This window comes from Rattus rattus, chromosome 7 (genome assembly GCF_011064425.1).
Source record: "Rattus rattus isolate New Zealand chromosome 7, Rrattus_CSIRO_v1, whole genome shotgun sequence".
Classification (NCBI taxonomy): domain Eukaryota; kingdom Metazoa; phylum Chordata; class Mammalia; order Rodentia; family Muridae; genus Rattus; species Rattus rattus.
This window is the reverse complement of record NC_046160.1, coordinates 17735467-17760869: the sequence shown is the minus strand read 5'-3', so window position 1 is coordinate 17760869 and position 25403 is coordinate 17735467. Positions and strand designations below refer to the sequence as shown.

The window sequence follows — 25403 nt, the reverse complement described above, 5'->3', positions numbered from 1 at the left end:
CTCTAAGATCAGCCCAGGTGTGGCTGGTGGCATTTGCCTGTAGAACCATGTTTGGGAGGCTGAGGTGAACCCAAGATAGCTTGAGGACAGCTTGAACATATCAAGACTCCAAGCACAAAGAAACAGAATAGGCCACCATTGAAGGGAACACGCCCTGCAAAGTCTGACAATGCTAATATGCTAATATGGTAATGCTGGTGGTGGGGATATCTTATCAAGGGGAGAAACTAAATTCTTTTATGGCTTCTCAATGTGAACAACAATGTGTAGTTCAGATCATAAACAAGGATGTAGAATTTAAGGTCGGGGAGAAATCTACTATTTATCCTCACATGATCATCCTTGAGAAAGCAACCTTCTAAGAATAAACCAAAATGCTACTTGTCAAGAGTAAGTCAGTCTAGTGGGAATGCTGTTGAGTCCTGGGTTATGAAAGCCATTAAAGCAAGTATCTACCTAAGGTATTATTTCAAGGCATGCGGCTGTGACAACTCTATTTCAAACAGGAACCCCCTACAGTAAACCTATGTATTCATTGCTGTTTAAAAGAAACCTTACACTCTAATTCATTTTTAGCAAAACATTTTAAACATCTTACAATTACAAAAGCTAGCTGAAATTTGCTAAAATTAATAAAAGGAACATATTCATCTTTCAAGGATAGTTTTAATAATCAGAAAACCCTTATTTCAATAATAAAGTATTTTTTTTTTCTTTTTTTTTTTTTTTTTTTTTAGCTGGGGACCGAACCCAGGGCCTTGGCGTTTGCTAGGCAAGCGCCTACCACTAAGCTAAATCCCAACCCCAATAAAGTATTTTTAAAGATAAAAAACACTTTTGGCTTATACCGTATATTTAGGTCCTGTGAGACGACTCAGAGTAAGGTGTCTGCTTTCAGGCCTGACTACTACCCAAATTTGATCTCCTAATTCCTTCTGTTAAAGGGAGTAACTAACTCCTGCAAGTTGTCCTGTGACCTTAAGACACGTGCCCCCACTCACACATACGTATCTCACACAAATACATCACACCACGATAAACATTAAAGATGTTCCATTTAGCAGAAGATACAAATTCTCTTCTATTTTCTATTTTTTTTTCCAGTTCACTTTCTTCTAAGAAAACCAAGTTCCTGTTTTTAGGAAGAACTGGAAGGCAAAACCTGAGAGATTAGGGAGGGGCATTAATGTAGCTTGCCTCACGAGAGTAGCAACAGCTACACCCAGTGGACAGAGTCTGAGTAAAGCTTTCCAGCCATATTGTTATAAATAAGGAAATTTGGAAATAGCTTTTCCCCTTGCAGTTTGTTTTAGCTTCCAGAAAAAGGGCCACCTTTTACATAAGGAAATACTGTTCAGGAACAAAAGCCTTACTCCATAAGCTTGACACAAATGCCCAGAACAATTTAGCATGAAAATAGCTAAAATAAAACTGCCAAGGCAAGGAGAGAATGTACAGGTACTTTATTGCTCACCTCTCACACAAACACACCTCCAGCCACTTTCTTTCACAGCTTGACAGTGTTTACATGTACAAAAACCCGGCAGAAGCATCGAGTGATTTCAGTATAGACGTGGAGGGTGACTCAGCCAGGCTTCTGTCTTCTGCAGCAATAATGAAGGGCCTCCTGCACTGAGCAGGACTCGATCTCACTTCGTAGTGCACTTCCGTCACAAGAAGGGTCTCTTGTGTAAAGCAAGCCAACTTGTATTTGTAACTAGTGCATAAAACACATGTCTGCTCACCCTTTCTTCTAGCGAATTTCAAGTAAAAACAAGGTTGAAGGAGGGACTTTTGTCTTGGATGGATGCAGGTCTGTTTGAGTTGCTATACTTAACTAAGTGCCTACAGGTACTACGGTTCACAACTTAGTTTGCTTTTGTCGTGTTCATGGATTTGGCCGTGTTCGTGGATTTTGGAGGAGCATATGGTACAGTATTCCACCCACAGGATAAGGCTACTGAATGTGCTATCTGCAAAAGAGCTCACGTAATAGGAACCAACCCAACAGGTCTACCAGAAAGAAAGGTGACGAAATTTCTCTGGACAAAATGCCAATCAGGGCAGAGCTATGCTGGGAGAATAGTTTACGAAAACACACATGGGTTGTTAATGAGGGAGGTTTCCCAGCAGTAAATATAAAAAAAGTCTAGGCAAATCCTCATTTTTAAAACTTGCATATTGAAAATGTGAAAACTATTTTATTCAAGTAATTTCTTCAAAAAAGCATGTATGTTTCAACTGGATTAGTCTACTGGTCAATTAAAGGCAACTGAAATTGCCTTTAAGATTTGTTTTTCATAGAAAGAAGAGATATGCTTCTTAAATAAACAGTGTTATGTAAAACTGTTTAGTAATAAAAAGAGAGGAAGAACTGAATGAAGACCGGCAAATGGTTATCCTAAGCAGAAGTATGCCTGCCACCTGTGGTCTTACATTCATTCGAAATAGATGTTGGATTCAGATTCTGAAACTAAGTTTCTATTACTTGAGCTCTAGCAAAATGTGTCTGTAGCCTCAACTAGTATAATGTCTTCCTTGTCCAAATCCAGAATGACTATACTGATAGCCTCCATGTTGGAAGTGCTGTTCAAACTGGCCCCCTTGGTGATAAGTCTGGCTCCCTCTTCCTCCCCAGCCTCCTCCCTGACCTCCGCGTCCTCCCCGACCTCCTCGACCACCTCTGCCCCCACGACCACTGCCTCGTTCGCCATGGTGCCCGCCATCTTGGTATCTATTGTCCTGCTGGTAGCCACCACCCTGGTATCCACTTCCTGTATATGAAGATGTTTGGAAACCACCATAGCCACCACCTTGGTAGCCACTGCTGTGGCCACCATGATAGCCACCAGGCTGGAAGCCCGGATCTCGATAACCGCCATCCTGGTAGCCACCTCCACTTCCACTACCTCCGTCTGTCCAGCCTCCTTGGTGCTTATTTCCTCTTCCTCCCCCTCGGCCACCATGGTCATAGCCACCACGTCCACCTCGCCCTCCTTGTTCATGACCTCCTCGTCCTCCATATGAGGAATGTTCATAACCACCTCTCCCTCCGCCTCGGCCTCCTGCTTGCTGCTGGGGGCCATCTTGTCTCTTCTGCCACGGTGGCATCTCTGGGGGCGGAGGCTCAATTTCATTAGGTCTGCCTCCTCTGTCAGGCACCCTGCCCATCAGCACCTACGGGGTAAGAAAGACAACGTAAGCGTCTCATTTTACGGACAGACCAACGTACTGGAAAGGAAATCAAAAGTACTCTAGTCACCTTATTAATGGCACAGGCAGTCTTTTCTCTTATGGACCCACTGCTTGTCCTTAAAATCTTTGACAAGTCTTGTCTGGCGGCCAAAAGATGAGCAACGGAAATATTACCTTTGGGAGACAAGACTGAACGCTTTGGCTGGTAAACCTTAGCTAATTTTTCTGTTTGACTCTGTTGAAACAAAAGTGTACAAAGACAAATGTTAAAACTCAGATGGGGCACAGAAAACAATCACTATAACTAGAAAGATTAAAGATCTGAGGAGGAGTTTACTAGGTTCCAGATGGTAGGAAATCATTTTAGACTCTGTATTGTTTCTCGTACTTAAGAATTCCAACTTGCTGACAGAGCAGGCAGTGAGGGCAGGCGGGGCTGGGTCACTTGGAAGTTCTCCTTTCAGGAGTTTAGGAACGGTGTCTATAAACAATTCCTTCAGCTTACCTTAGCTCTGTCAGACCAGCCAAAGGACTGGACAGTGACATCCAAACGCTTGATTAGCAGCTTCCTCCGAACTTCATATTCATTGGCTATGGCTTGGTTAATGGCTTCTATCTTTTCCTAAAGCACAATTTAAGCAACCAGTTAGGATCTATGCCATGTGCCTGGACCCCTGTCCCGGATCACTTAAAGAAGAACTGATGCTTTCACAAGTGACCCCCCAGCATTCCCCACACGGCCCTTCCCACTGGCTAATTTGTGAATGGTTAGTGAAGTGACAGGATAGAAAAGTTAAGTCTCAAACAATAATAGAGGTAACTTGAGAATTCTTGGTTAGTTTTCCCATAATTCACTGTGTCACATTGGTTCAGCTCAGGCAGGTTTGGATCCATCTGGCCAGTAGAAAAAGGTGCCTCTCTCATACCAAACTTCATTTAATAAGTGCATGAAATATTTACAAATTATGAGATAAGTGCTTCAAATCACACACAAATAAAATTTGTTCTTCATAAATCTGGAGGTTTGCCAAAATATTTCAAGGATGTCCTTTAGCAAATTACATATCAGAAAATACAATTTAAATCAGGTGAAATCACAGAACTTGGAAGGCTGAGGCAAGAGGACAGCCACCAATTTGAGGCCAACCTGGGCTATGAGTGCTGACATAAAGGAAGGTTCCGGAGGAAGTTGACTCAGGAGGTTCAAGACTCACCCAGTGGGCCGGTCCCATCGACTTCTTCAATAGCGGCTTTCCCACATGATTAGGTGGAACTTTTGCTAATGTTTCCTTTAACTGACATAAAAAAACAAATAAATGAATAAAAAAAAAAATCTAAAAGTACTATGTATCTTCCTCATTACCCAATTCCCATCAAATCTTGCCATCAAAAGAAGAATCCTGACAGAAGCAATGGGAGAGGCAGTTTTGAAACATAAATGTAATGACCCATGAGATAGACACTGGCTTGTCCCACTCCTCCGTGACTAGAGAGCATGGATCCTCCCTGGACCCGAACAGTGCCTGACACCAGTGGGCCCTGACTGAGCATCAGCTGAATGATGAATGAACACAGAATACGGACTACAGATGCACTCTTGTGCCCCACAGCGTTCACCCCACGGTGAAAACGAGGCCAGCAGATATTCAGACAGGAAGTAACTTTATACGACAAATACCATTTGCTTTTACTCATCCATTTTTAAATTAAAATGGCTTGTTCCTAATTTACATGCATATACACACACATATATATAAATCAGTATTCTGCTGATAATGTGTGACATAAAAGTGATTCTATTTTCACACACTATGTTAGTAGCTAGCAAATTGAGTTTGCTAGGAAACACACAGAGACCCAAAGCAACTGGATTAGAAAACGGAACTTATTAATGTCCTTTTCTGTCCAGTCGGTAGGGGGAAGCATAGTAATAATGACAAAAGCTATAAAAATTGCCTTAAAGTTCAATCATTTTATAAAGGACTTAAGAATCTTAGTTATTTTTACATATATCTAACTTACTTTAGCTTCTGAACCAAAGTATAAAGTTTCATTTTTTAAAAAGAACATGTCAATGTTTAAAAATAACAAAGCCAAAAGCCCACTAAAATATTAACTTCTCTTTAAGGTATCTAGGATTTAAAACCCAAAACTCATTTATTAACATTCCTTATTAATATGTAAATTAGGTTCCCATTAAGAGAAATCAAGTAAATGTTTCATTTCAAGCAAACGTAGGACTATGCCTTTAATACGCTACGATCGGTACTAAAGGGCTTACTTTTTTCTCAATCCCGCTGAAGAATTGGAACATAGTTATATTGGCTGGAGGTTTGGACATTCCTAGAGCAATACATATGCCTTTCAACTCTTGAAAGACCTCACTACCGCCTCCTTCTTGAGCTTTTTTTGGAGGAGCATTCACACAGAGCATTCTGGCAGCTTCTAGTTCTGAGATGAGGTATGCTGAAGTAAACAAAATAAGATTTCAAAATAAGATACTATAGTTAATAGCCATCAGTCTGGAGTCACAACGCTATGAGCTACTGATATGTAACTTTTAAAGCTGCAAGAATGGACAGAACAAGAGATGAAAACCACTGTTACCTGCTAACAACGCAACATTACACTGCTTATGTAACTCAGGTATTCACGGACTGTTTACAGGTTAATCAAGATCAGGCAATAGTTTGAAACCGGAGACCAAGGCTGCTTATGCCTAAAGATCTAGATTCTTGCATTTCATCATGCTACCTCCAGGACAGGGGTTGGCATCTGTTAAAAATTTTGCACAAGGTGAAAAATGGCCAATTTCCACTTTGAAGATGCAGGTACAATGACAAAACTGTCCCTACCTCTCTCATGATCAGTCTGTCTAGAACTGGTCAGGGCTATCCTAAGTGTGAAGATGCTGGGCTTTCTAAGGGTCTCCTCTCGTTTCTCCAGTGGCCTTACTCACCTGCTAGGGGCTGTCTCGTTGGCCCTTCCCAAATGGCCTCCCTCTCCACATTACTCACCTTCTTCCCCACCAAAACAACAAAGCTTTCAAACCATTTCTGCTTTTCAGTATTTTTTCATGTGTGTATGCATTCATGTGTGCATACCACAGCACATGTATGGAGTTCAGAGGACAGTTTGCATAGTTCTCTTAACTATGGGGGTTGGCAGTTTGAACTCCCATGGTCAGTCAGTCTTGGTGGGAAGAACCTGTACCCCTGGAGCCATCCCTTGGGCTGGCTCCTTTTGTTAGCATTCCCTTTGTGCTAAATGTCCCCTTGTGAACTGTTTTAGCTGATTATACATGAGGGCCACATCTCACATAATTCAGCAGAAGCCTAACTAGTAACTGACATTCCTATAGCTGTCTCAAAGACACTTCCGTCTACGCCGTAGGATTTCCAAGCATTCAGCAAAGTCTGCTTCTGCTCCTTAGGGAGGTGTTTTCTAGGCTTTTCAGTCCTATCAGAATCACCAAAGCGTGGTCAGCCTAAATATGCCCGTTGCTGTCCTCAGATGGAAGCCAAGGGGGTCATGATTTTGCTAAGTCATTTCTAAGAAGCCATCAATTCCTGTTCTAAAATAATAAATACAGCTGAGTCTCTGCACAGGCCATTCCATGTGGCTTTAATGAATCTTAGTATGTTCCATGTAGTAAGCTATACTTGGGTGTTAAGACAATGAAAAAGCAAACTTTGTGGTTATGAAAGTTAACTGATGCGGTTGTAAACAGGTTTTTACCAGTGTCCTGACACTTGCTTTCATACATCGCTGTGTTTCTGTAGAGACACAGGAGGTTGGTGGTTGCCACTGAGACCTCATAGTATGCTTAGCCAGGGCTATTTAGTGTCTGGCCCTTTAATACAGTTTGCCAACCCTTGTTCTGGAAAATCATATAACATGATTTAATATACTAGTTGTCTAAATTTGGGATGAGATAGTCCGTCATTCCGGAAACTAACTAATACCATCACATGACTAAAACTAAAGCAATTGACACAGTCACAGCACTAGAAAGGCACTGTGGGAATACTATAAAACCCCCCAAATCAAAGATGACCTTTATTGACAATCTACTTGAGAATCAAAATATCTTCCCCTTCATCTACTAGGAACTCAAACTTAACCTAGCTATGAATATAAAACGAGAACCATAGAAGGCCAGTGAACAGCCCAGAGTCCCTACACCTAAAGACTATACTCTATTCTGGCAGTTCCAATGAGGTTCACTTAATTCCTCCTAAGTACCATGTGCTAAACAACTCAGACCAGGGCAGCAGGGTGCTGGGAGGAGGACAATCCTGGCATCGCGATGCGACAAAACTGACACTGGGCACAGTAGAAAGTAACACGGAGCACCAATGAGCACGTGTCTGAAATGCTACAAGGAAAGAGGTTATACACTGACAGCAGTGTTGGCTGCAGTGACAAGGACAAGGAACGGGCCCAGTGTGCCTTGTGAAGGATGGAAAAGGCGAGCAACCTTCAGCCGCTTCACACTTCACCTATTTACAGGAGGGGCATGCGATTGTGCACTCTTGATAAGCTCTTTAGGGATCAGCTCTTAAAAATACAGTTTATAATTATGACCCCAATTCCAAAATTAGTCAGTAGAGTCTGCTTAAGAACTAGAGAGGAGTTAAAAGCACTTTATGAAGATTTACAGTCATTGTGGTTTCTTAGGTGTCAGTAGGAAGAAGGCTGAGTTCTATGGAAGACTCAGCCTTCTGGAGTCACTTCCAAGCATTCTGCACAGTGGGTGTTATCTCCCTATGTAGAGAATGTAAGTGACAAGCACAACTGATCAGGATAAGCGATACTACAGAGAAGAGTCACTTAGACCTGTGCTACTGTGCCAGTCACAATCTGAAGGAGACCAAATAAATATATAAAAGCTAGGCATGAATTCAGTGTTTACAGCAAGTCCTGACCCTGCATGCATATCCTGACCCAGCAGCAAATACCAGACAAAGGGAATGTTAAGTCACTGCAATAGTTTTTAGTTTTAAATATCATACCTATAGTACATTTTTTCAAAAACAAAAACAAACAAACAAACAAACAAACAACAACAACAAACCCAAGATAAAACCTTCAAAACCGTGGTTTGAATATTTTCAGACTCCACAGTACAGCTATAAAAACAAACAAACTTTCTGGACTATGCTTGTCATAGGACATTCAGTTAACCAAAGCTGAATCTAGCTCACTTTCAGAATGCTAAGGTTCTGAGTTGCGATTACTGCTGGAGCTTACTGGGAAGTTTATATAACGCAATACAATGTATGAGTCTATTAACTGTATATCTTTTTAAAAGACAGGAAGGAAAGAACTTTTCATATAAAAAAAAAAAGATGTTCCACAATGATCAGTGGTAGAGGAGCCATTTAAGTGCTGACCATGTATACTTAGAAACAAATCCAAAGAAACACCAGTAAACAAAACCCCTTTACATCACCATCATGCGAGCACTGCTTCTTGCCTAACACTTCCTTGTCTCCACAGGCTTGCATCTACTAAATGTGTGCTTTCCATCTAGAACGCATGTTTAGGGTGGACACTGGCATGAAACTCCAGCATCTCCGCTGGCCAGCAAGGGAGAGGCGCAGCAGCTGAGGAGTGCCAAAGCAGAGGCGAGGCGAGGTCAGTTATCCAGTCAGAGCGCCACTGGTGTACGTGCCTCCACTAGCTCTTAGCTGGAAATGTAGCTAAGTCTTCTTTTAAAAAGGACAGTGTTTGAATTAAAGTCACAACAAGCAAAATGCAACAACGACAACAACACACATAATACTTATGGAAAAGAGACAAAATAGCTACATTCTAGTTGCCATGAACTTACTGAGCAAGAGGAGGCAGTTCTTCTGAACAAGAAGGCGCTTGGTCACATCCCCAGATGTCAGACAAGGATATGGGCAGTTCATCTCCCCAAGTAGCCCACTCACCTCAAGCTGGAATTCTTCAGCTTCACTTGGACCTTGGGAGGATTAAAATAATTTTGGCAGCATTAGTCTCAAAATGGAATCCCCACTAGGCTTTTCCTGTCTCAGCTCTTCTCCTAATCCATCCTTTCTCACATCACTACAAAACCCTTTTATAGTGTGCACTAGGCTCGTCCCTTACTTGACAATCAAGCTGTTAGTTATTATTCTGTGTGTGTAAGTGTGCGGAAGTCAGGAGGACTGTGGAGTTGCTTCTCTCCGCTGACCTTTACGGTGGGCCGCAGGGACCAAACGCAGGTCACCAGGGATGCATGCCAATTCTTTTCCTGCTGAGCCACAGCTCAGCAGCTCTACCTGAGCATTTCCAATGGCTCTAACTTTATACCTCAGCGGTTCTCCCACCTGCTGTCAAGGACTCTTTCTAACTGTCCGTGTCTGCCTTTTCCAGTGCATTCAATCACAACCGTCTCTGCCAATTCCACAAACACCGGCTCTCCTAAGCCACGCGTTTTCCTCAGTGTCCCAGGGAAGCCCTGCTCACAGTTACTTTTGAGCCTTTATTTAAGCTATGACTGACAGGGTGACTGTGCCCTTCTTTACTAGTGAATCTCTCTCATCCATCCAAGCCCTCTGCGCTTCTCCACGAGGCCTCCCTAATACTCTTGCGCTCATTGATTTCTTCCTCCTGTGAACCACAAAAGCAAGGGTTCAATTACTGTGCAATCACCAGTTGTTTTCACTTGTACTTCATATTCTCAGTTAATTGAAACCAGAAGGCAGCAAACATGACTTACAGCTCTGTATTTCATAACATGGAAAAAAAAAAAAAAAAAAAAAAGATTGGAGAGATGGTTCAGCAGTTAAGAGAACTGGCTGGTCTTCCAGAGGACCTGGGTTCAAATCCTAGCACCCACATGGCAGCTCACAACCATTTGTAACTCCTGTTCCAGGGGATCCAAAACCCTCACACAGATATACATGCAATCAAATCACCAATGTACACAAAATAAAAATAAATATATATAAAAAAATTTTGAGGTTTAATGGGTAAGTGGGGAATGGGTGTCATCTTCACTATTTTGAGTGCTCTCTTCTCAGTACTGCAGATGGATAGAAATTAATAAGCCTTAGAGTCATTTTCAAGTCCCAAGTCCATTTTCTCCTCATGTGTTTATCAAACTGTGCTTGTCAACCCTAAAGGTCCACAGAGCTCCATTAGAAGCAGCTGGAAGATGAGGGGGCAAGAGAAGAGGGGGGCACCATCAGAGTTTATCAGCTATGACCGAAGCATCCCAGAGATCCACAAGGCCCTTACTAAAAGCTGGAGATGAGGAAGAGCTGTGCTAACCCTTCCCTCCCTCTATACAAGCAGAGCAACCACTCTTAACCTGTTTTATGTGTTCTACATGATCCCCGTTAAAAACAGTAACAGTATCCTATACAGCATCTTAAAGATTTTTACAAATCAGACATAGTAAGTGGCAAACTGCCAAAGTGGTTAAAAGCGCTGCTCCCCAGTGTCTCCTGATGCTGTGTGGCTGAAGCCTGATTATATGACCCCAGGCAATGTACCTAACTTCTTTGGCCTTTTGTCACTGACTGCATAAGAGTAATAAAATCTAACTCACAGAACTGCCCTGAGGTCTAAATGAGTTGACCAGTACTGCTGAGAACACAAGGAGTGTAACAAACATATGCTACCATTATTATTATGACACTAGATCTTGTTAATTGAATTAGTCAAACATGGGCTAAACAACACAGCCAACTTGTACATATTAAATATACTAACGGGCCAGGTGTGGAAAGTCCAGCACTTAGGTGGCTGATGCAAAATTACCTCAAACCGGCCTGCACTCTGAGAGACATGTCTGAGTTACACAATTCCCTGGGTCTCAAACATACCAGGAAATAAAATGTACATCAGCAAGTGAGAGTGAGCTCTTCAAAATGTGATTACACTGTCCCAGGGGTACACTAACAGGCAGACAGTCTTACTTCCTATCCATTAGAACTTTACCTATGACAGGAAGAAGCCGAAGGTGGAGTGTCAGGTTCCAAGCTCATTCAGAGTCAACAAACTAGTGATAAATGCCAAGAAAACAGGCAAACAAGAAAAACAAGAAAACTGGTGCTCTCAACTCTACAATCAGGGTGCTGCACCTGGTTACAATGGTGGTTTCCAGTGATATGACAGTGGCCTAACGGAGTGTCCCCATTCTTCCCAAGCACAGTATAATTACAATGCACACATGGCATACTGCACACAGACCTGGAATCTGGTAGACCTAAAAGAAGAACATCCTAAATTCTAGTAGACACCAATCCAGGATTTCACAATTCAAGTTTCACAAAATACAGACAGTGTGGGTCAAGCCTATAATCCCAGCAGTCATCAGGTTGAGGCCAAAAGATTGTGAGTTCAAGGCCAATCTGTGCTACATGGTAAACCCTGTTAAAAACAAACAAAACAATGGCAAGCACATATATTTATATATGTACTCTATAGTTTTCTGTTTCGGTAAAAGGATCTTTTCAGTCTCTGCATAGATTTTATTGTTGTAGCCTTATATTTAGAATTACCTTGTCCTTGAAAACAGCAACAACATCAAAATCACTGTGTCTGTATGCGTGTGTGCGTGCGTGTGTGTGTGGTGTATGTGTGTGTGCTAGGGAGCCCAGGGTTTGACATGTTTCTTTCCAGTTACAAAACTTTTAAAACTTTAGCTCTAACAGTAATAATGTCTGTTCACAATGCCCGACTTTACGTTTAAAAAGTGAAGAATTACTCACTGTTAGTTGCCTGCACATTTTCTTCTAGTTTACAGAGGACTTTTAATTCAGACACCAGCCAAGCACAGAGTTTGGTAAACTCAGGGGAAGCGGCTCCAGCAGAGACGGCCTGCAACAGTGCACCATCATCCAACAATGGGCCCTTGTAACTGGTGACGAAGAAAGTGCATTTCAGAGGAAAAAAATCAACATGAGGTATGTTGCAGGTAAAACACATCTGCGTGTTGCTTATGCAAAGAAACAATATGCATGTGGTGCACATATGTACATACAGGCAGATACTTATAGACATAAAAAAAATCTTTAAAAAATTTTAAATGAAGAAAAAGTCAAGCTGGACATGATGGAACAATCCTTAATCTCAGCCCTCGGGAAACAGAGAAGAACCTTTGCCTACAGCAACAGTGACATCCACACAGTGAGGTCCTCAAAACAAAACAACAAAGACACCAACCAAATGATAACTGCAACTCAAACCTTTGGAACACGTGAGGGCTGGGGATGCAGCTTGGGCGGGAGAGTGCTGGCCTTGCAGACATGGTTTAGATCCCCACACTTTATAAACTGAGCATAGTGGCACTCACTAGTAATCTTAGCACTGGAGAGCTGGAGGCATGAGGATCAATTGTTCAAGGTCGTTTGCGCAGAGTTCAAAGCCAGTCTAAGATACAGGAGACACTGTCTTAAACAGTATCCCCTTCAAAACAAACCCCCCAAAACTCAACGTAGAAACCCCACCATATCTATGAATGCAATGAACACAGTCAACTTTTACACACTCACTGAAAGCTTCTTGGCAGTTTACTCTCTTACCATAATTAATTAGATTTTATTCTGGAGATTTGCTTAGGAACCTTTCCAAGTAATCATTTATTTTATAAATATGTCTTTTGAACTTTTTTTTCCCCCCCTTAAGACAGGGTCTCATGCTGCCCAGGCATAAGAATTTAAGAGTAATCAGAACAGGGTGTTCTGGCATTAATATAATACCAACTACGCAAGAGTCTGAAGCAGGGAAATCAAGAGTTTGAGGCCAACCCAGGAAACTTAGCAAGATCTGTCTTAATGAATCCATCAAGGACGCAATCATGCACTCTTCGATTATACATTGTTGGGCTTGTGAGATGGCTCAGCAGGTGCTGGCCGCCAAGGCTTCACCACACCATACAAGAAGAAAATCAACTGCAAACTGTCTCTGACTTCAACAAGTACACACATAAATAAGTGTAATGTTTTTTTAAAGACAACAATCTCTCTATATAATCCTGGCTGTCTTGGAACTTAATATGTAGATCAGATTGGCCTCAAACTCATGGAAATCTGCCTGCTTCTTCCCCCTGGCATCAAAGAATGCGCTACTGTGCCCAGTGTAAAACAAACAAACAAACACAGAGCAGCTTAGTTAAGATTATATTCTTTTAAGTGAAATATTAAATAAAAATATTGTCATCGAGGACATACATTAAAAATACTTAACATGATATCAGGGGTCTGGATCCTTTGAGATTCTTTTAAATATGCCTATATGTTTACTATGAAATGGATTAGAAAGAAATCTTTCACACTCACAAAAAATTATACATCATCCTGCAACTAGATAAAAGGGGGGTGGGGGTGGGAGAGCTGGCTCAGTGGTTACTCACAACCATCTGTAATGGGATCCGGTGCCCTCTTCTGGTGTGTCTGAAAACAGCTACAGTGTACTCATATACATAGAATAAATAAATCTTTAAAAAAAAAAAAAAAAAGGGATGGCCAGAGGGGACGAGTTGGAGGAATGGCTCAGCAGGTGAGGACACTTGCTGCTTTTGTAGGGGCCAGCAGGGTTCAGTTCCCAGCATCCACATTGGTCAGCTGACAGCTTCATATAACTCTAGTTGTAGGGGATCTGGCTTCTGCTTCTGGCCTCCTGAGGTATCAGGCATACGCATGGTACACATTGACAAACACGCACGTATACATAAAAACAAAACACGGTCGATAGAAGAGACATTTGAATAAAAGGCCCAGGCTTAGAACGTCCTCCTTGTGCTCCACATTCACTCAACAGTAGCTGCGACTGTGTGCTAGGTTAGAGATAAAAGATAGCATTTGCTGTTCCAGAGGCAGACGCTGATAGATCTCTGAGTTCGAGGCCAGCCTGGACTACAGAGCTAGTTCCAGCACAGCCAGGGTACACAGAGAGACCTGTCTTGAAAAACCAAAAGAAAAAAGATAGTATTCAACTGTAATTTTGGAGCAAGTTCTTTAAAAATACACAGTGATCAGCTAATGATGACTTTTAATAATGCTTGAATGAAATCACACTACGTTAAAATTAATTTAACTTTCAGAAAAACTCCAGTTTATATTACAATGCAACCTAACTATTTATTTGAGGGCATCTGTTGCAGGAATAATTCGTTATAGTGAGCCAGACCAGAAAACATCATTAGGATCAAAGAATAGTAATGGGAAGCCATTTCACCCATGGCTGCTAGACAGTTATCTTCGCCTGCACAGAATGCCCCCCGCCTCTTGTTCCACTGCCTTTTCAAGGGAACAGACCCTCCTCAGGGCTTCTCATTGTATGCTTCTCAGAGCTTCCACATGAACTTACAGCCCGAGGAAAAGCCCCGCACTGGCACAGAGCAAGTGTCCCTTAAAAGTGTTTACTGAGTTAGCTAATCATCTTTACACACTCGTTGAAAAGCACCCATTTTGCAGAATATGACTTCCTTATGGCCCACTGCAGGAACTAAGTTGCCAAGTCTGGGTTATTCACAAAATGTGATTCAAAGAAATGACCGTGGTGGCTCAGGTTAACAATGACAGTAACTTTGCTTCCTTTATGGTCAGTACGTACGTACTAGGTCACCAAGCTGCTCACATGAGTTGAGCTTTGGATACCTCAAGGTATCTTTCCCTAAATAAGGTTTCCCTCAGGAATTTCCTAAGCCTAAAATTAAGCGTTGATAAGGGATTACAGTACAACTATCAGCAGGGGATGGGGGCTTACTCCTTTAATCCTAGCAGTCAGGTGCCAGAGGGAGGAGGACCTCTGTGAGTCAGATCTACACCGCCAGGGTTTTATTGCCGCACCACCTCAAAAACTAGCTAACTGTGCTTATTTTCCCCTGAAGTTAACCACAGGCAAATACTTAATCATGTCGGGTTTTGTTTTGTTTTAGCCTAAGAGACTCCAGGTTCTCAAGTTTGAGCACCTTGATCTGGGTGGCCCGACGAGATAACTAAGCCTTATTTCCAAATTTCTAAACACTGAAGACTATGACTGGGTAATTATCACAAGAGAGACAAGATGTAAGTATGCTGACTCTTGGTGGGTGAAGACGATCCTGGAATCTTGGGAGTTCAGCGAGGATGTGCTGGGGGTCAGAAGTCACTGACTGCGATTTCCAAAGCAGGTGGTGAAAGGTTAGGTGCACAGCTGAGCGGGCTTGAGAGCCGGCTGCATCGCCCAGACGTGCGCTTTTGGAAGCCTAGGTGCATGCAGAGATGACTGAGCAAAGATTTTTTTTTTTTTTTTTGAGAGAAGTAGGGTGGAGGACCGAAGCTCAAGACAGAAGTAGGAAATCTTGGGGCCAAGTAGGAAAGCAGATACAACTTTGGCAAACCTTTAAGTGGGGGGTAGGGTGAGAGGACGGGAGGCTAGAAGAGAAAGCTTGGGGAGTGGGGGTGGTGAGAATCGAAGCCCAGACAATGACACGCATGACTGACACACGGTGCCGGTAGCCGGGCTGTAGGGTGCATCGGGGAGGACAAGGGCCGTCGGAGCCGAGTCCGCGGGGTAGGTGTGGACGTGGCACGGGGGGTCCCTGGGCCAGCGGGAAGCTACGGCGGGAGTCGGGTGCGGCGTGGAAAGGCAGGTGGCTCCGACCGAGCGCCCGAGGAGTTCCCGGGGCTCTAGCAGAGTGGACTTTCAGAAACTCATGCCCCCGCGGTCTTACCCTAGATCTTCCAACGACTCCAAGATGTCAGTCTCCATGAGGTCACACTCCATGCTACTGTGGTATTCAAATTTCCGAGTCGTCAGGCTGCCCTCTCGCCGGCAACGCGTACACTCGCGCATGCGCTCCTTCCCCGGAACTTCCAAGTCGACAGCTGGCGCCTCAGTCTCCGCATTGCGCATGCCCCGAGCGTGCGCAAGCAGTTTGGTTCCGCCTACTGCTCCACCTCACCGGCTGAAAATGGCCGGGTCGACGCGTGCGCACTATCAGATAGTGAGGCTAGCTGCCCTAAGAAGGGCAGGAAGACCGGCGGCGTGGCAGCTAGGCTCCGAGACCCAGCCAGGGGGCGCGGAGCTTTTGGAATGCGCATGTGCACAGCATGGGGCGAGGCTGGCGCGGGAGCAGCTGGAGCCAGGTCGAGCCTGGCTTTTTAGAATGACAGCTGTAGAGTTGAAGCTGCGCGTGCTCATTTTACCTGAGAGCTACCATAAAAGGCCAAATTTGTGCGTTCTCAACCACGGCCTAGGGCAGGAGTAAAAACAATGAACTTCTGAAAAATGTCATTTGATTTTTTTTTTTTTTTCAGTATAGCCTCTGAATTTCACGATAAGAGAGGTCTCGGCTTTCCTCAGTATGGATGCCTCAGAAAGTTGTGGCGTTTTTTTCGGAAAAGTTTTTTCTCCCTGAGCCTGCCCCAGACACCAAACATTTTATTTTAACGGGAAAGGGCATATCTTCATATCAAATACAACATATATTTGATTACATACATGTAGTTTAGACAGTGGGTCAACTTTTTGTCTGAGTTGCCTTTTTTTTTAAAAATACAGGTCTTATAGAGTCATAGCTGGCCTGGAACTCACTATGTAGACCGGGCTGGCTGTGAACGCACAGAGATTCATCTACTTTTTCCTTCCCATTGCTGAGATTAAAGGCATCCGTCGTCATGATCAGCGTCATTGCTTTTGGCCATCCATGCATGGATGTAGCTTTCTGTTATGATTATGTGCTTAGGAATTGTTGAATAAAGGGAAACCTTTTTCAAAGTGATGGCATAATTAGAAAATTATATTTATCTATACATTGCCATGCCGTTATACTGTGTAGTCATTTGATTTTAAAATTGCTCTCAAAGTTTAGTTTGTGGTTTGCATTTTCACGCCTGATTCATAAATATTCCCTATCCTTAGTTATGTACATTTTAGTTATTTATTTTGCGTTACATGGTTTAGGAGAAAGTTATGCACCTACTTACTGTTCTAGTGACTACCCTCTTGACCCACGAGTGACCTGGGTTCTCCAGGAAAGCTCCACTAAAGTTAAATGTTCTTCAAGGTGTTCTCGTTGATTCTAACTTCCTGATTGTGAAAAGTTGCAAATCAAGGTTCTATTGATTGTCATTAGTCACCTTAAGAGCCCACTCCTGCCCATCGCTGTCTGACCGAACCTCATTTTTGACTCTCAGGTAAAACTTTTGAAACATGTAAACCTCCAAATAAGCTTCTGCCAAATTCAAAGCTAAGTCACCACACAGCATCTAAGTTCTCTCCACATTACTGTAAACTTCTCAACCTGCTGTTCTTGCCGACATATTTGAAGAAATAATCTTTTGACTTATGACTTTGTATTGGAGCCAGTTCCGTGTTGGCCCATGCTATTTGGGGCAATCTGATTCTGTACCTGGGCCATGATCACTCATATTTGACTAAAAAAAAAATGTATTTTGCTCCATCTGGGGTAAGACCCGTGTTTCGCATCAGCACATTAGTGTACAGGCTTATAATGCTGTATAAACATTGTTTGCATTTTACAGATGAGCAACCCGAAGCACCAAGTCTTACCAGTCCTTAGAATTTATAAATAAGAACATTTTGGCATAAGCATATTTGCAGCCGTATACTTACTTGATTGTTCAGACAAGGATTTAAAGCAGAATGTGAACAGACAGGGAAATGAATTGTCTGAATTTGCTTAAGCCTGTATACATTGTACATGATTTTGGCATAATGGATCTTTATCATGGAAATGATAACAGTAACAATAAAAGATTGGTTTTTTTTAATAAAAAGGTTTTACTTAACCCAGACCCCCTGCTGTGTTACACGAGACTGTTTTGAACACTGACATTTAATTTTTTAATAAAACCAAGCGAAGTCAAAGGCTATCATTAGAAACAAGACCCACTGTCACAGTTTTCAAACATGAACATATTTTAACTTTTGTAATCCAACAAGGGATTCCCAAAACAATCTGTAGTCTGGTTTTTATAAACACCTTTAGGCAAATGATGAGTAACCTACATTTATCAAGTATGGAATTTATAAACATATTACTGTAACGGCGTAGCTGAAGACTATTACATCTTTCTTTAGCTTCTCCAAAAAAAGATTTCCAGTAGTGTGGTAGAACTTATAGGGCTCTTTCCAGGATCACAACCCTGCAATTTGCAGGTGTAAGCCCACTTATCTTCTTGTGTTTGCAGACTCTTCAGGTGACGTACTGTGTCAGAAGTCCTTACTTTTGACTAGAGAGTCGGTCAATCTGTATAAACTCCAAGACTTTGTATCTGGAATCTCGACCAAGCCAAGGAGGATTCACAGAGCCCCACGGTGGCACACACCTCATTTCTGAACAGTAGACTAAAGGCTGCAAGCAAACAATGCTGGTCCGTGCCATGTCTGGGTTTGCTTTGGGTCATTCTTTGTGGAACTGAGTTTTGGTAGCCACCTTGGTACATATGAATCCCAGTAATAATGTAATATAGCCTTTCACGGTCTTGAGCACCACTCTTACTGAGCCAGGGAGAGAAGAAGAAGTTCCTATGGAGTTCAGACGGCTGACGGTAATTTCAGCCAGGGATCCTAGCAAAGATGTGTTCATCACAGCTTTCTCTGCAGCTCCAGAACCTGTTCTTATGTACTCCCTCCGTCCCTCCCTCCCTCCTCCCTCCTCCCTCCGTCCCTCACTCCCTCTCTCTGTCCTTCCCTCCCTTTCTCTCCCTCCCTCCTTCCCTCCTCTCTCTCTCTCTCTCTCTCTCTCTCTCTCTCTCTCTCTCTCTCTCTCTCTCTGAATATCAGTGGTGCACTTGTGCCTCACTTATACATTTGTAAAATTTATACCTAACGCATACTACAGGGTAGCCACGTCTAGACAACATGCTCCGCCTCTCGAATGTTTAGTCAGGTTTTGAAAGGTAAATTGCGGTAAGCTGGAAGACTTTTAAGGGACAATGTGCCTCGATTCTTGGTTTACCTGTTAGCCACTGCCAACCACAGCAATACTGTTATACAAATTGTTTCCTCTGGCTGGACTCCTCTTCCTTCTTCCCTGCCTGACAGATTCTTCTTGTTCAGTCTTCAAGACGAAGGCTACTTGTCTCTTTGCTTTCCTCTACCAACAAAAGCATAGTCAGCACGTTGGCACAAGAGGCTCCCTAGTATTCTCCTTTCTGCCGGTGTATTACTGTGCTGCTCAGTTCACCTTCGATTCTGCCCCCAAGGCTGTGTGCAAACTCAGTGCTCCACACTGGAGGAATTCTCTGTTGATATAAGGTAAGATTAAACTTCCTCCACTTGCTTGGAATTTTGAGGTAACGGCATGCAACTCAACTGACTCTCATAAGCATCTGAGATACTTAAATGTGCAAGAGTTATATGCGACACACATGGCATTATACAGTTGGCTTTTACCTTCCGGATTACTTGAAACTGCCTCAGGTGACTCCATGATTAATCCTTCATAATGTGTCACTTAATTGCATTTTATTTTTATATTGCTTATAGCGAATGTTCTAATCAGTTTTCTCCTGTGGTAAACATGCATACCTAGACCTTGCCTGTTACACCGAAGTGCACACAAAAGGCATCAATAACATTGATTGTTGACAAGAAAAAAAAAATCTTTCCCTTTCTCATATCCAGAGTTGTTTTTTTTTTCCTGAAAGAATAAAGTGATTCTTTGCACAGGAAAAATAAGTAGCCAACAGTGAATTATGCTTTGAGCACTTGGATCATTTTGGAAGTCACTCATGTTTATTTAAAACGTGGCTATTCTGGTAGGATGCTTTATTCTTGGCTGACTTAGACTGCTATTAACAACTTTGTCCTGTGATGGTTTATGGCTTTTGGGGGGGTCTTGAGTCCTCAGGGGGCCTGCCCACTGTTCTGCAATCTGCAACTAAACACCACAAAAGTCCAAGCATTGTGATGGAGATGCTACTGAGCTGCGGTATTACTAGAAACTGAAGGTAATTAAAGTACAAAGCCTTTACAGCCCAGTCCTGGGGAGAACTTGTACTTTGGATAGGCAAGCAGGCCAGTTTTAAATGTTCTCAGAGCATCTTCGTTTCCAATTCCTAGAAAGAATTATACTTTATTTTTCAATTGCTTTCGAAATAAGATCATTGTTTACAAGCACAATGAAGGTAAAGTGAAATCAATTATATTTGAGAGTTGTTGCGTTGGATGAATTATATAAAAAAGAATCACATAAATTTAGCTCTGAAGAGAAACTTGGAAGGTTATTCTAGAAGGGTTATTCATTTAGAATCTAGCCGAATCCTTCTCAACCACTTTGAGACAGAATTGAAGCCTTCCTACTCCAGGATATTTGTTGTATTTAATAACAACCCCTTTTGTTCTGTGTCCTTTAGAACGCCAGTTCTCTGCCTGAAAGAAACTAGTCATTGATCAAGTCTCTGCTGTGACTGACACAGGCTGAATTAGTCACAGTCCGTGGTTTTCAAACTTTAGTGTGCATCTAAGTTACACGGGAACTTTGAAAAACACCGACTGACTGTCTTCTCCTTGTCCAGGCTCTGGTTCAGTAGATGGGATTGAAGCCCAAAAAGTTGCATTTCTAATGACTCCCAAGTCTCCTGTAATAGCTGGTACTTCGGTCTGACAACTATAATTTGAAACTATCGGGTGATGGAAAAAATATCATGCTAATGGAACAAGGTCATGTAATGAGTTTTGGACAGGTGGAACTATTTTGAAACACTGAGCAGGATCTGTCAAATGAACAGCTGGGTGAAAGAATGGGACTGTGTGGAGAGGGCTGAGATGGAGATGTGAATGTGGGCATTTTCTTCGTACAGGACTTGAAGTTGGAATACGAAAGGCATTATCAGACGAGAGATCATAGGAAACAAATGAGGGCTGATAAGATGATGCAAAGAGCTTACTGCCAAGTTTGATGACCCAAGTTCCAACCCTTGAACCCACATGGTAGAAAGAGAAACACGACTCCTCAAAATTGGCCTCAGATCCCCATACACATGGCATGGCATATACTGTTGTTAGTAGTTTTCTCCAAGATGGAAACATTCCATTCTGAAGGGATGTATTTAAGATAGGAAATAGACAACTCAAGATCACTTCAACTGACCAGACTCACTTCTTCCCTCAGCAGAGCATATAAAGACTACTGAGGATAACTCTTAGACAAGCCAGGATGAAAAGTAGACTGAGACCACAGCTGCCTGGGAAACAAAGACCAGCCAAGATCCCCGGGAAAGGCTCAGATGGTCTGGACTCCTAAAAAGGACACCTCCAACCTGCTGAACTGCCTTCAACTGTGCAGTGTGCTCCAAGTTTCCAGATTTTGTAAGTTGTCACTTATGCTGGGGTGGGCTTAGGTGATGCAGCTGTCATTGAGTCATTTCTGCTCCTGTAAGTAACCCTTCACCCATATTTCTGTAAGCTACACTAATACAACTCATTGGTTCACCAAGTTGGATTTTGGTGGTAGCTGTACTTTGTTCTCTTGTGGGATCTCTATCTGGGGTGAGTGCTCTTCCTGGGAAAAGTCTATCATGTAGTACACACACACACACACACACACACACACACACACACACACACACACACACACACACACAAATAAACTTTCATGTATGTGATGACAAGAATGATGGGAACACAAAAGAAATACTGAAGAGAGAGACATAGAGGAGGAACCAGAAGAGAGTTGCAGTAGGAGAGCTCTGAATAGAAATTTCAAGAATGTGTCAAAGGTCTAATAGTGTTAGGGGATAGAAAGGACAGAGAGGGACATTTTCATAATCTGTATTATAAAGGGTACTCTTGTATTAAGTATTATACACAGGAATCATTGACTGTCTCTTCCATCAAAACCACAGTGGGGATCATGGAAAAGGCCTTCACCTACAGAATCACAGTCTAAGTCTCCCATAGAAGGTCTCTACGCTTCCAGACAACTTCTACCAAGCTAAGGACAATCATCAATGATCTAAGCCAGAGCTCCCATTTCCTGGCCAGGGCTAGTTGCCATCCTCAGTCCCTTGGGGGTCCCCAGTGATCCTGGCCTCTTCTCTATCCCATGTACCTCCCTGCCCCACATCCTTCATTCTGACTCCTCTGCGTGGCACCCTAGCAGTGACTGAATGTCTGTGAATCAGAAACCCCAACTTCGGCCCCCTACATCTTAGACTGAATTCTTCCATTCCCCTGAGCCATGTCTTGGTGCTTCCCTACAGTCAGGTACAGCAGCAGTACAGGGAGATGCCATCAAGCACTCCCTGGTACTTTGCCTCCCCAGTGGAGTGTCCTACCTATGTGGCTATCTGAGCAGACAGGCACAACTAAGCTCTGGGGTGATTGACTGTCTTTGTCTTCAGCCTGGTTTCCCTGTGTAATCTGGCTAGAGGTGAGCATGACACCCCACACACACAAGGACCATCCTGCTCCCTGCCTTTTCTGGTTCTCCAAATAAAGTACAGCTTTAAGAATTCAGTTCTTGCTTGTGCTCATTGACATCCATAGTGACTGGTTAGCATTAGCTAGAGTTCCAGACACAATGGGGTGCAGATATTTTTAAATGCCCTGGAGTGGAAGTTCGCATGGTGTTTTGATGAGGCAATTGGGCCTGTGGGAGGACGCATGATGGTTGGAGAGAGGATAAATAGGTGCCAACAGCTTTGCAAGGCTTCACTGGTTTTGCATCTTCTCGAATCTTCCCTTCCTTGAGAGAGGCACAGCAGAGAACGTCTCCTGGATCCTGGCTGGTCTTAGTTGTCCCTGCCGACTCATGCCAATTTGGTGGAGGCCGGGCAGTTTCTGCTGGATCATGCTGCTGCTGCTGATTCCTGTTTGGTATTCTGACATTACTAAACTGGACTGTTGGTATCCTGAACATGAAGATTGGAATCCCCTCAAGGAACTACTAGATGGTTCTATATCCTCTTGTCCTGTTCACCATCTTTTCTCCCTTACCATTGGTTGCTGGGCTATGGGGGTTCAAAGCATTTGACAACCCTTATTAAAAGTAGGTTTTGGAAAATCTAAGCCTACCACACCCAATCAATTTGGTTACAGAGTCAAGATGACCTTAAGAAGAGCAGTTTCAGTATAGCAGTGCAGGCTAATGTTACATCAGAGTACACAACATAAGCCAGGCACAACATAAGCCTGAGGCTGCTGATCATGTGCCAGTGTATGTGTGTGGTGTGCATATGTGACACACACATATATGTGTATGTATGTGTGTGTATGTGTGTGTGTGTTTGTGTGGTGTGCATATGTGGCACATATATGTGTGTATGTATGTGTGTGTGGTGTGCATATGTGGCACATGTATGTGTATGTGTGTGTGCATGTGTATGTAACATACAATGTCACGAGTTTGGAGCTAAGAAGACAACCTCTGATGTTGGTCTTTGCCTTTCACCTTGCTTGAAACAGGGTCTCATCCTCGCTGAGCGTATAGCCTAGACAAGAGAACTCTGGTATTCTCTTGTCTCATATTTCCCAGTGGGGGTGCTGAGGTCACACATGCCAGTGCTAGCATGCCCAGCTTTAATATGGGTTCTGGGGATTCGAACTCGGAGCCTCACCCGTGCCTTGCTGGTCAGGTTCTTTACCCAGCGAGTTATCTCCTGAATCCGGAAGTTTGGTTTTGATGAGACAAAGGTGAGAGAAAGAGGTGTGTTACTAGCTGAGTCATAGACTCCTGTGGGGCAAGTGGAACCACATCACCAGACAGAAAAGCTGGAAAGGCCTAGCAGATTGAGGAATTCCAGCAATTCCAGCAATTCTCATAGCTGAGAACTGTAGGCTTTCGAATCTACTCCCAATCAGATTCCTGTCCTAGAGCGCATCGCCACGACATCTCACTAAGAGAACTGTGACTACTGGTCACGTTGGAGCATAGAGACCTAGAGTTCTCCATGCTAGTGAGGTATCTAGTTGGGCCCCGAGGCTTTAGCCAATAATCTTCCCTTCCCAGGCATTCCTTCATGCAAAAGATATTTAATCTCTTGTTCACCCTGGGTAAGTCACATGCACCTTTTCCCACTATGAATAAACAGTTTGGTCAAGCAGGAACTCTGTCTCCTTGGTCAAGGACCGCTGTGGGGGAAGGCCTTTGTCACACCAAGCAGTGCCTAAGTCTCCAGAGAAGGCACAGCCACACTCCCGGCACTCACCCTGAGCTGCGTCTGATTTCCCCTCACCCTGGGATCATCTCAGGCCCTAGGGCTCAGTTCTCAACTCTGTGTCTGGGTACCCAGGAGTTTGAGAACCACAGCAGATGACCCAGACCCTGTCTGTTTCACATCAGAGAAACACGGGCTGAGACCACGTCTTAGGCTGTGCTTCTTTTCCCCTGAGCTTTGTGATGGCATCCCATGAGCCCAGCACCCTGGTGGCGACGAGAAAGGATCAGAGCCTAGTGCCTCTGTATTTTGCCTTCCCAAGCCTCATTCTGACACCTCAGTGGCAAAGCGAAACGCAGACCCCCAGACTCCAGGGTCTAAGAAATTTCACTTATTTTACTTTTTGCAATCGGAACATATTTACAAGCTAGTAAGTGGGACCCGAGAGTAAAGGAGTTTATGAAAGCAATGAGAAGAGAAAAAAGTCAATTTTTTTTTAAATGTTGTCAGGGAAAGAATCCAAATTCTTAGTATGTGGATGAAGAGTGGAGACTGGCTGAATCTCAAACCCATGTTACTGAGTCGAAAAGCAGCTGTGAAAACAGCCCTTGCGATAGAAATTTCACACGATCTAATGATATTTGGCTTCAGGCATCCATGTGAGAAGTGGAATATTAGAAAGCAACGTAAGCTACTATTAGCTGGTTTTGCAAGGTATTATTAGAAAGACATTAACTCAGAAAAGCAACTGCTACGTGCAAACTGGAATGCAAAGCAGAGAATGCTATTTACGATAAAGGGGAGTGAGGGCAGGAGAGTGGAAAGTGGGGTTTGGAGGTGCTCAGACCCTTGTCTCCACTCTTCTCTAGAGACCTAGCTGCTGTGTCGAGATGTGTTTGCATTTCCTGAGACTAGGCAATGACTCCTAGAACTTTTCTTATACCTGCAGGGTATCCTCCTTAGAAGTAGCATTTTTTAGTAAAAGCATTAACCTGACAGTCAAACAAGGTCCATCTCTCATCTTTGTCACTGTCCTCCCGAGTTAACCTCCCCACCACTTTCACTATTGGTCGAGGCCACCTCTTTTGTGGTCCTCATAACCTGTCCCTTAAAAATGTTGTGTGTTAAATTCCATCT

The 25403-nt window shown here is 43.1% G+C and overlaps 1 protein-coding gene across 2 annotated transcripts; it reads right to left on the bottom strand.

Annotated features, from left to right (window-relative positions):
• Positions 1–1446: 1446 nt before the first annotated feature.
• Positions 1447–16027, bottom strand: Fam98a (family with sequence similarity 98 member A). Of its 2 annotated transcripts, XM_032908905.1 has the most exons (8): positions 15872–16027; positions 11925–12073; positions 9032–9166; positions 5477–5661; positions 4410–4490; positions 3701–3817; positions 3263–3430; positions 1447–3177 (listed from the first exon to the last, which is right to left on the bottom strand). In XM_032908905.1, exons 1-8 carry the CDS (start codon positions 15991–15993, stop codon positions 2518–2520), a joined length of 1617 nt encoding a protein of 538 aa, XP_032764796.1. In that variant the 5' UTR covers positions 15994–16027; the 3' UTR covers positions 1447–2517. The 2 variants fall into 2 exon arrangements, with proteins under 2 accessions (XP_032764796.1, XP_032764797.1); XM_032908906.1 differs by lacking the exons at positions 5477–5661; positions 11925–12073; positions 15872–16027 and having other exon boundaries at positions 9032–9142.
• Between the last annotated feature and the right edge of the window lie 9376 nt (positions 16028–25403).

Coding starts and splice junctions, on each gene's coding strand:
- Fam98a (XM_032908905.1), bottom strand. CDS start 15,993: ATGCGCGAGTGTACGCGTTGCCGGCGAGAGGGCAGCCTGACGACTCGG. Junction 12,074..15,871: donor GAGTCGTTGGAAGATCTAGG/GTAAGACCGCGG, acceptor CTTCGTCACCAG/TTACAAGGGCCCATTGTTGG. Junction 9,167..11,924: donor AAATGTGCAGGCAACTAACA/GTGAGTAATTCT, acceptor AATCCTCCCAAG/GTCCAAGTGAAGCTGAAGAA.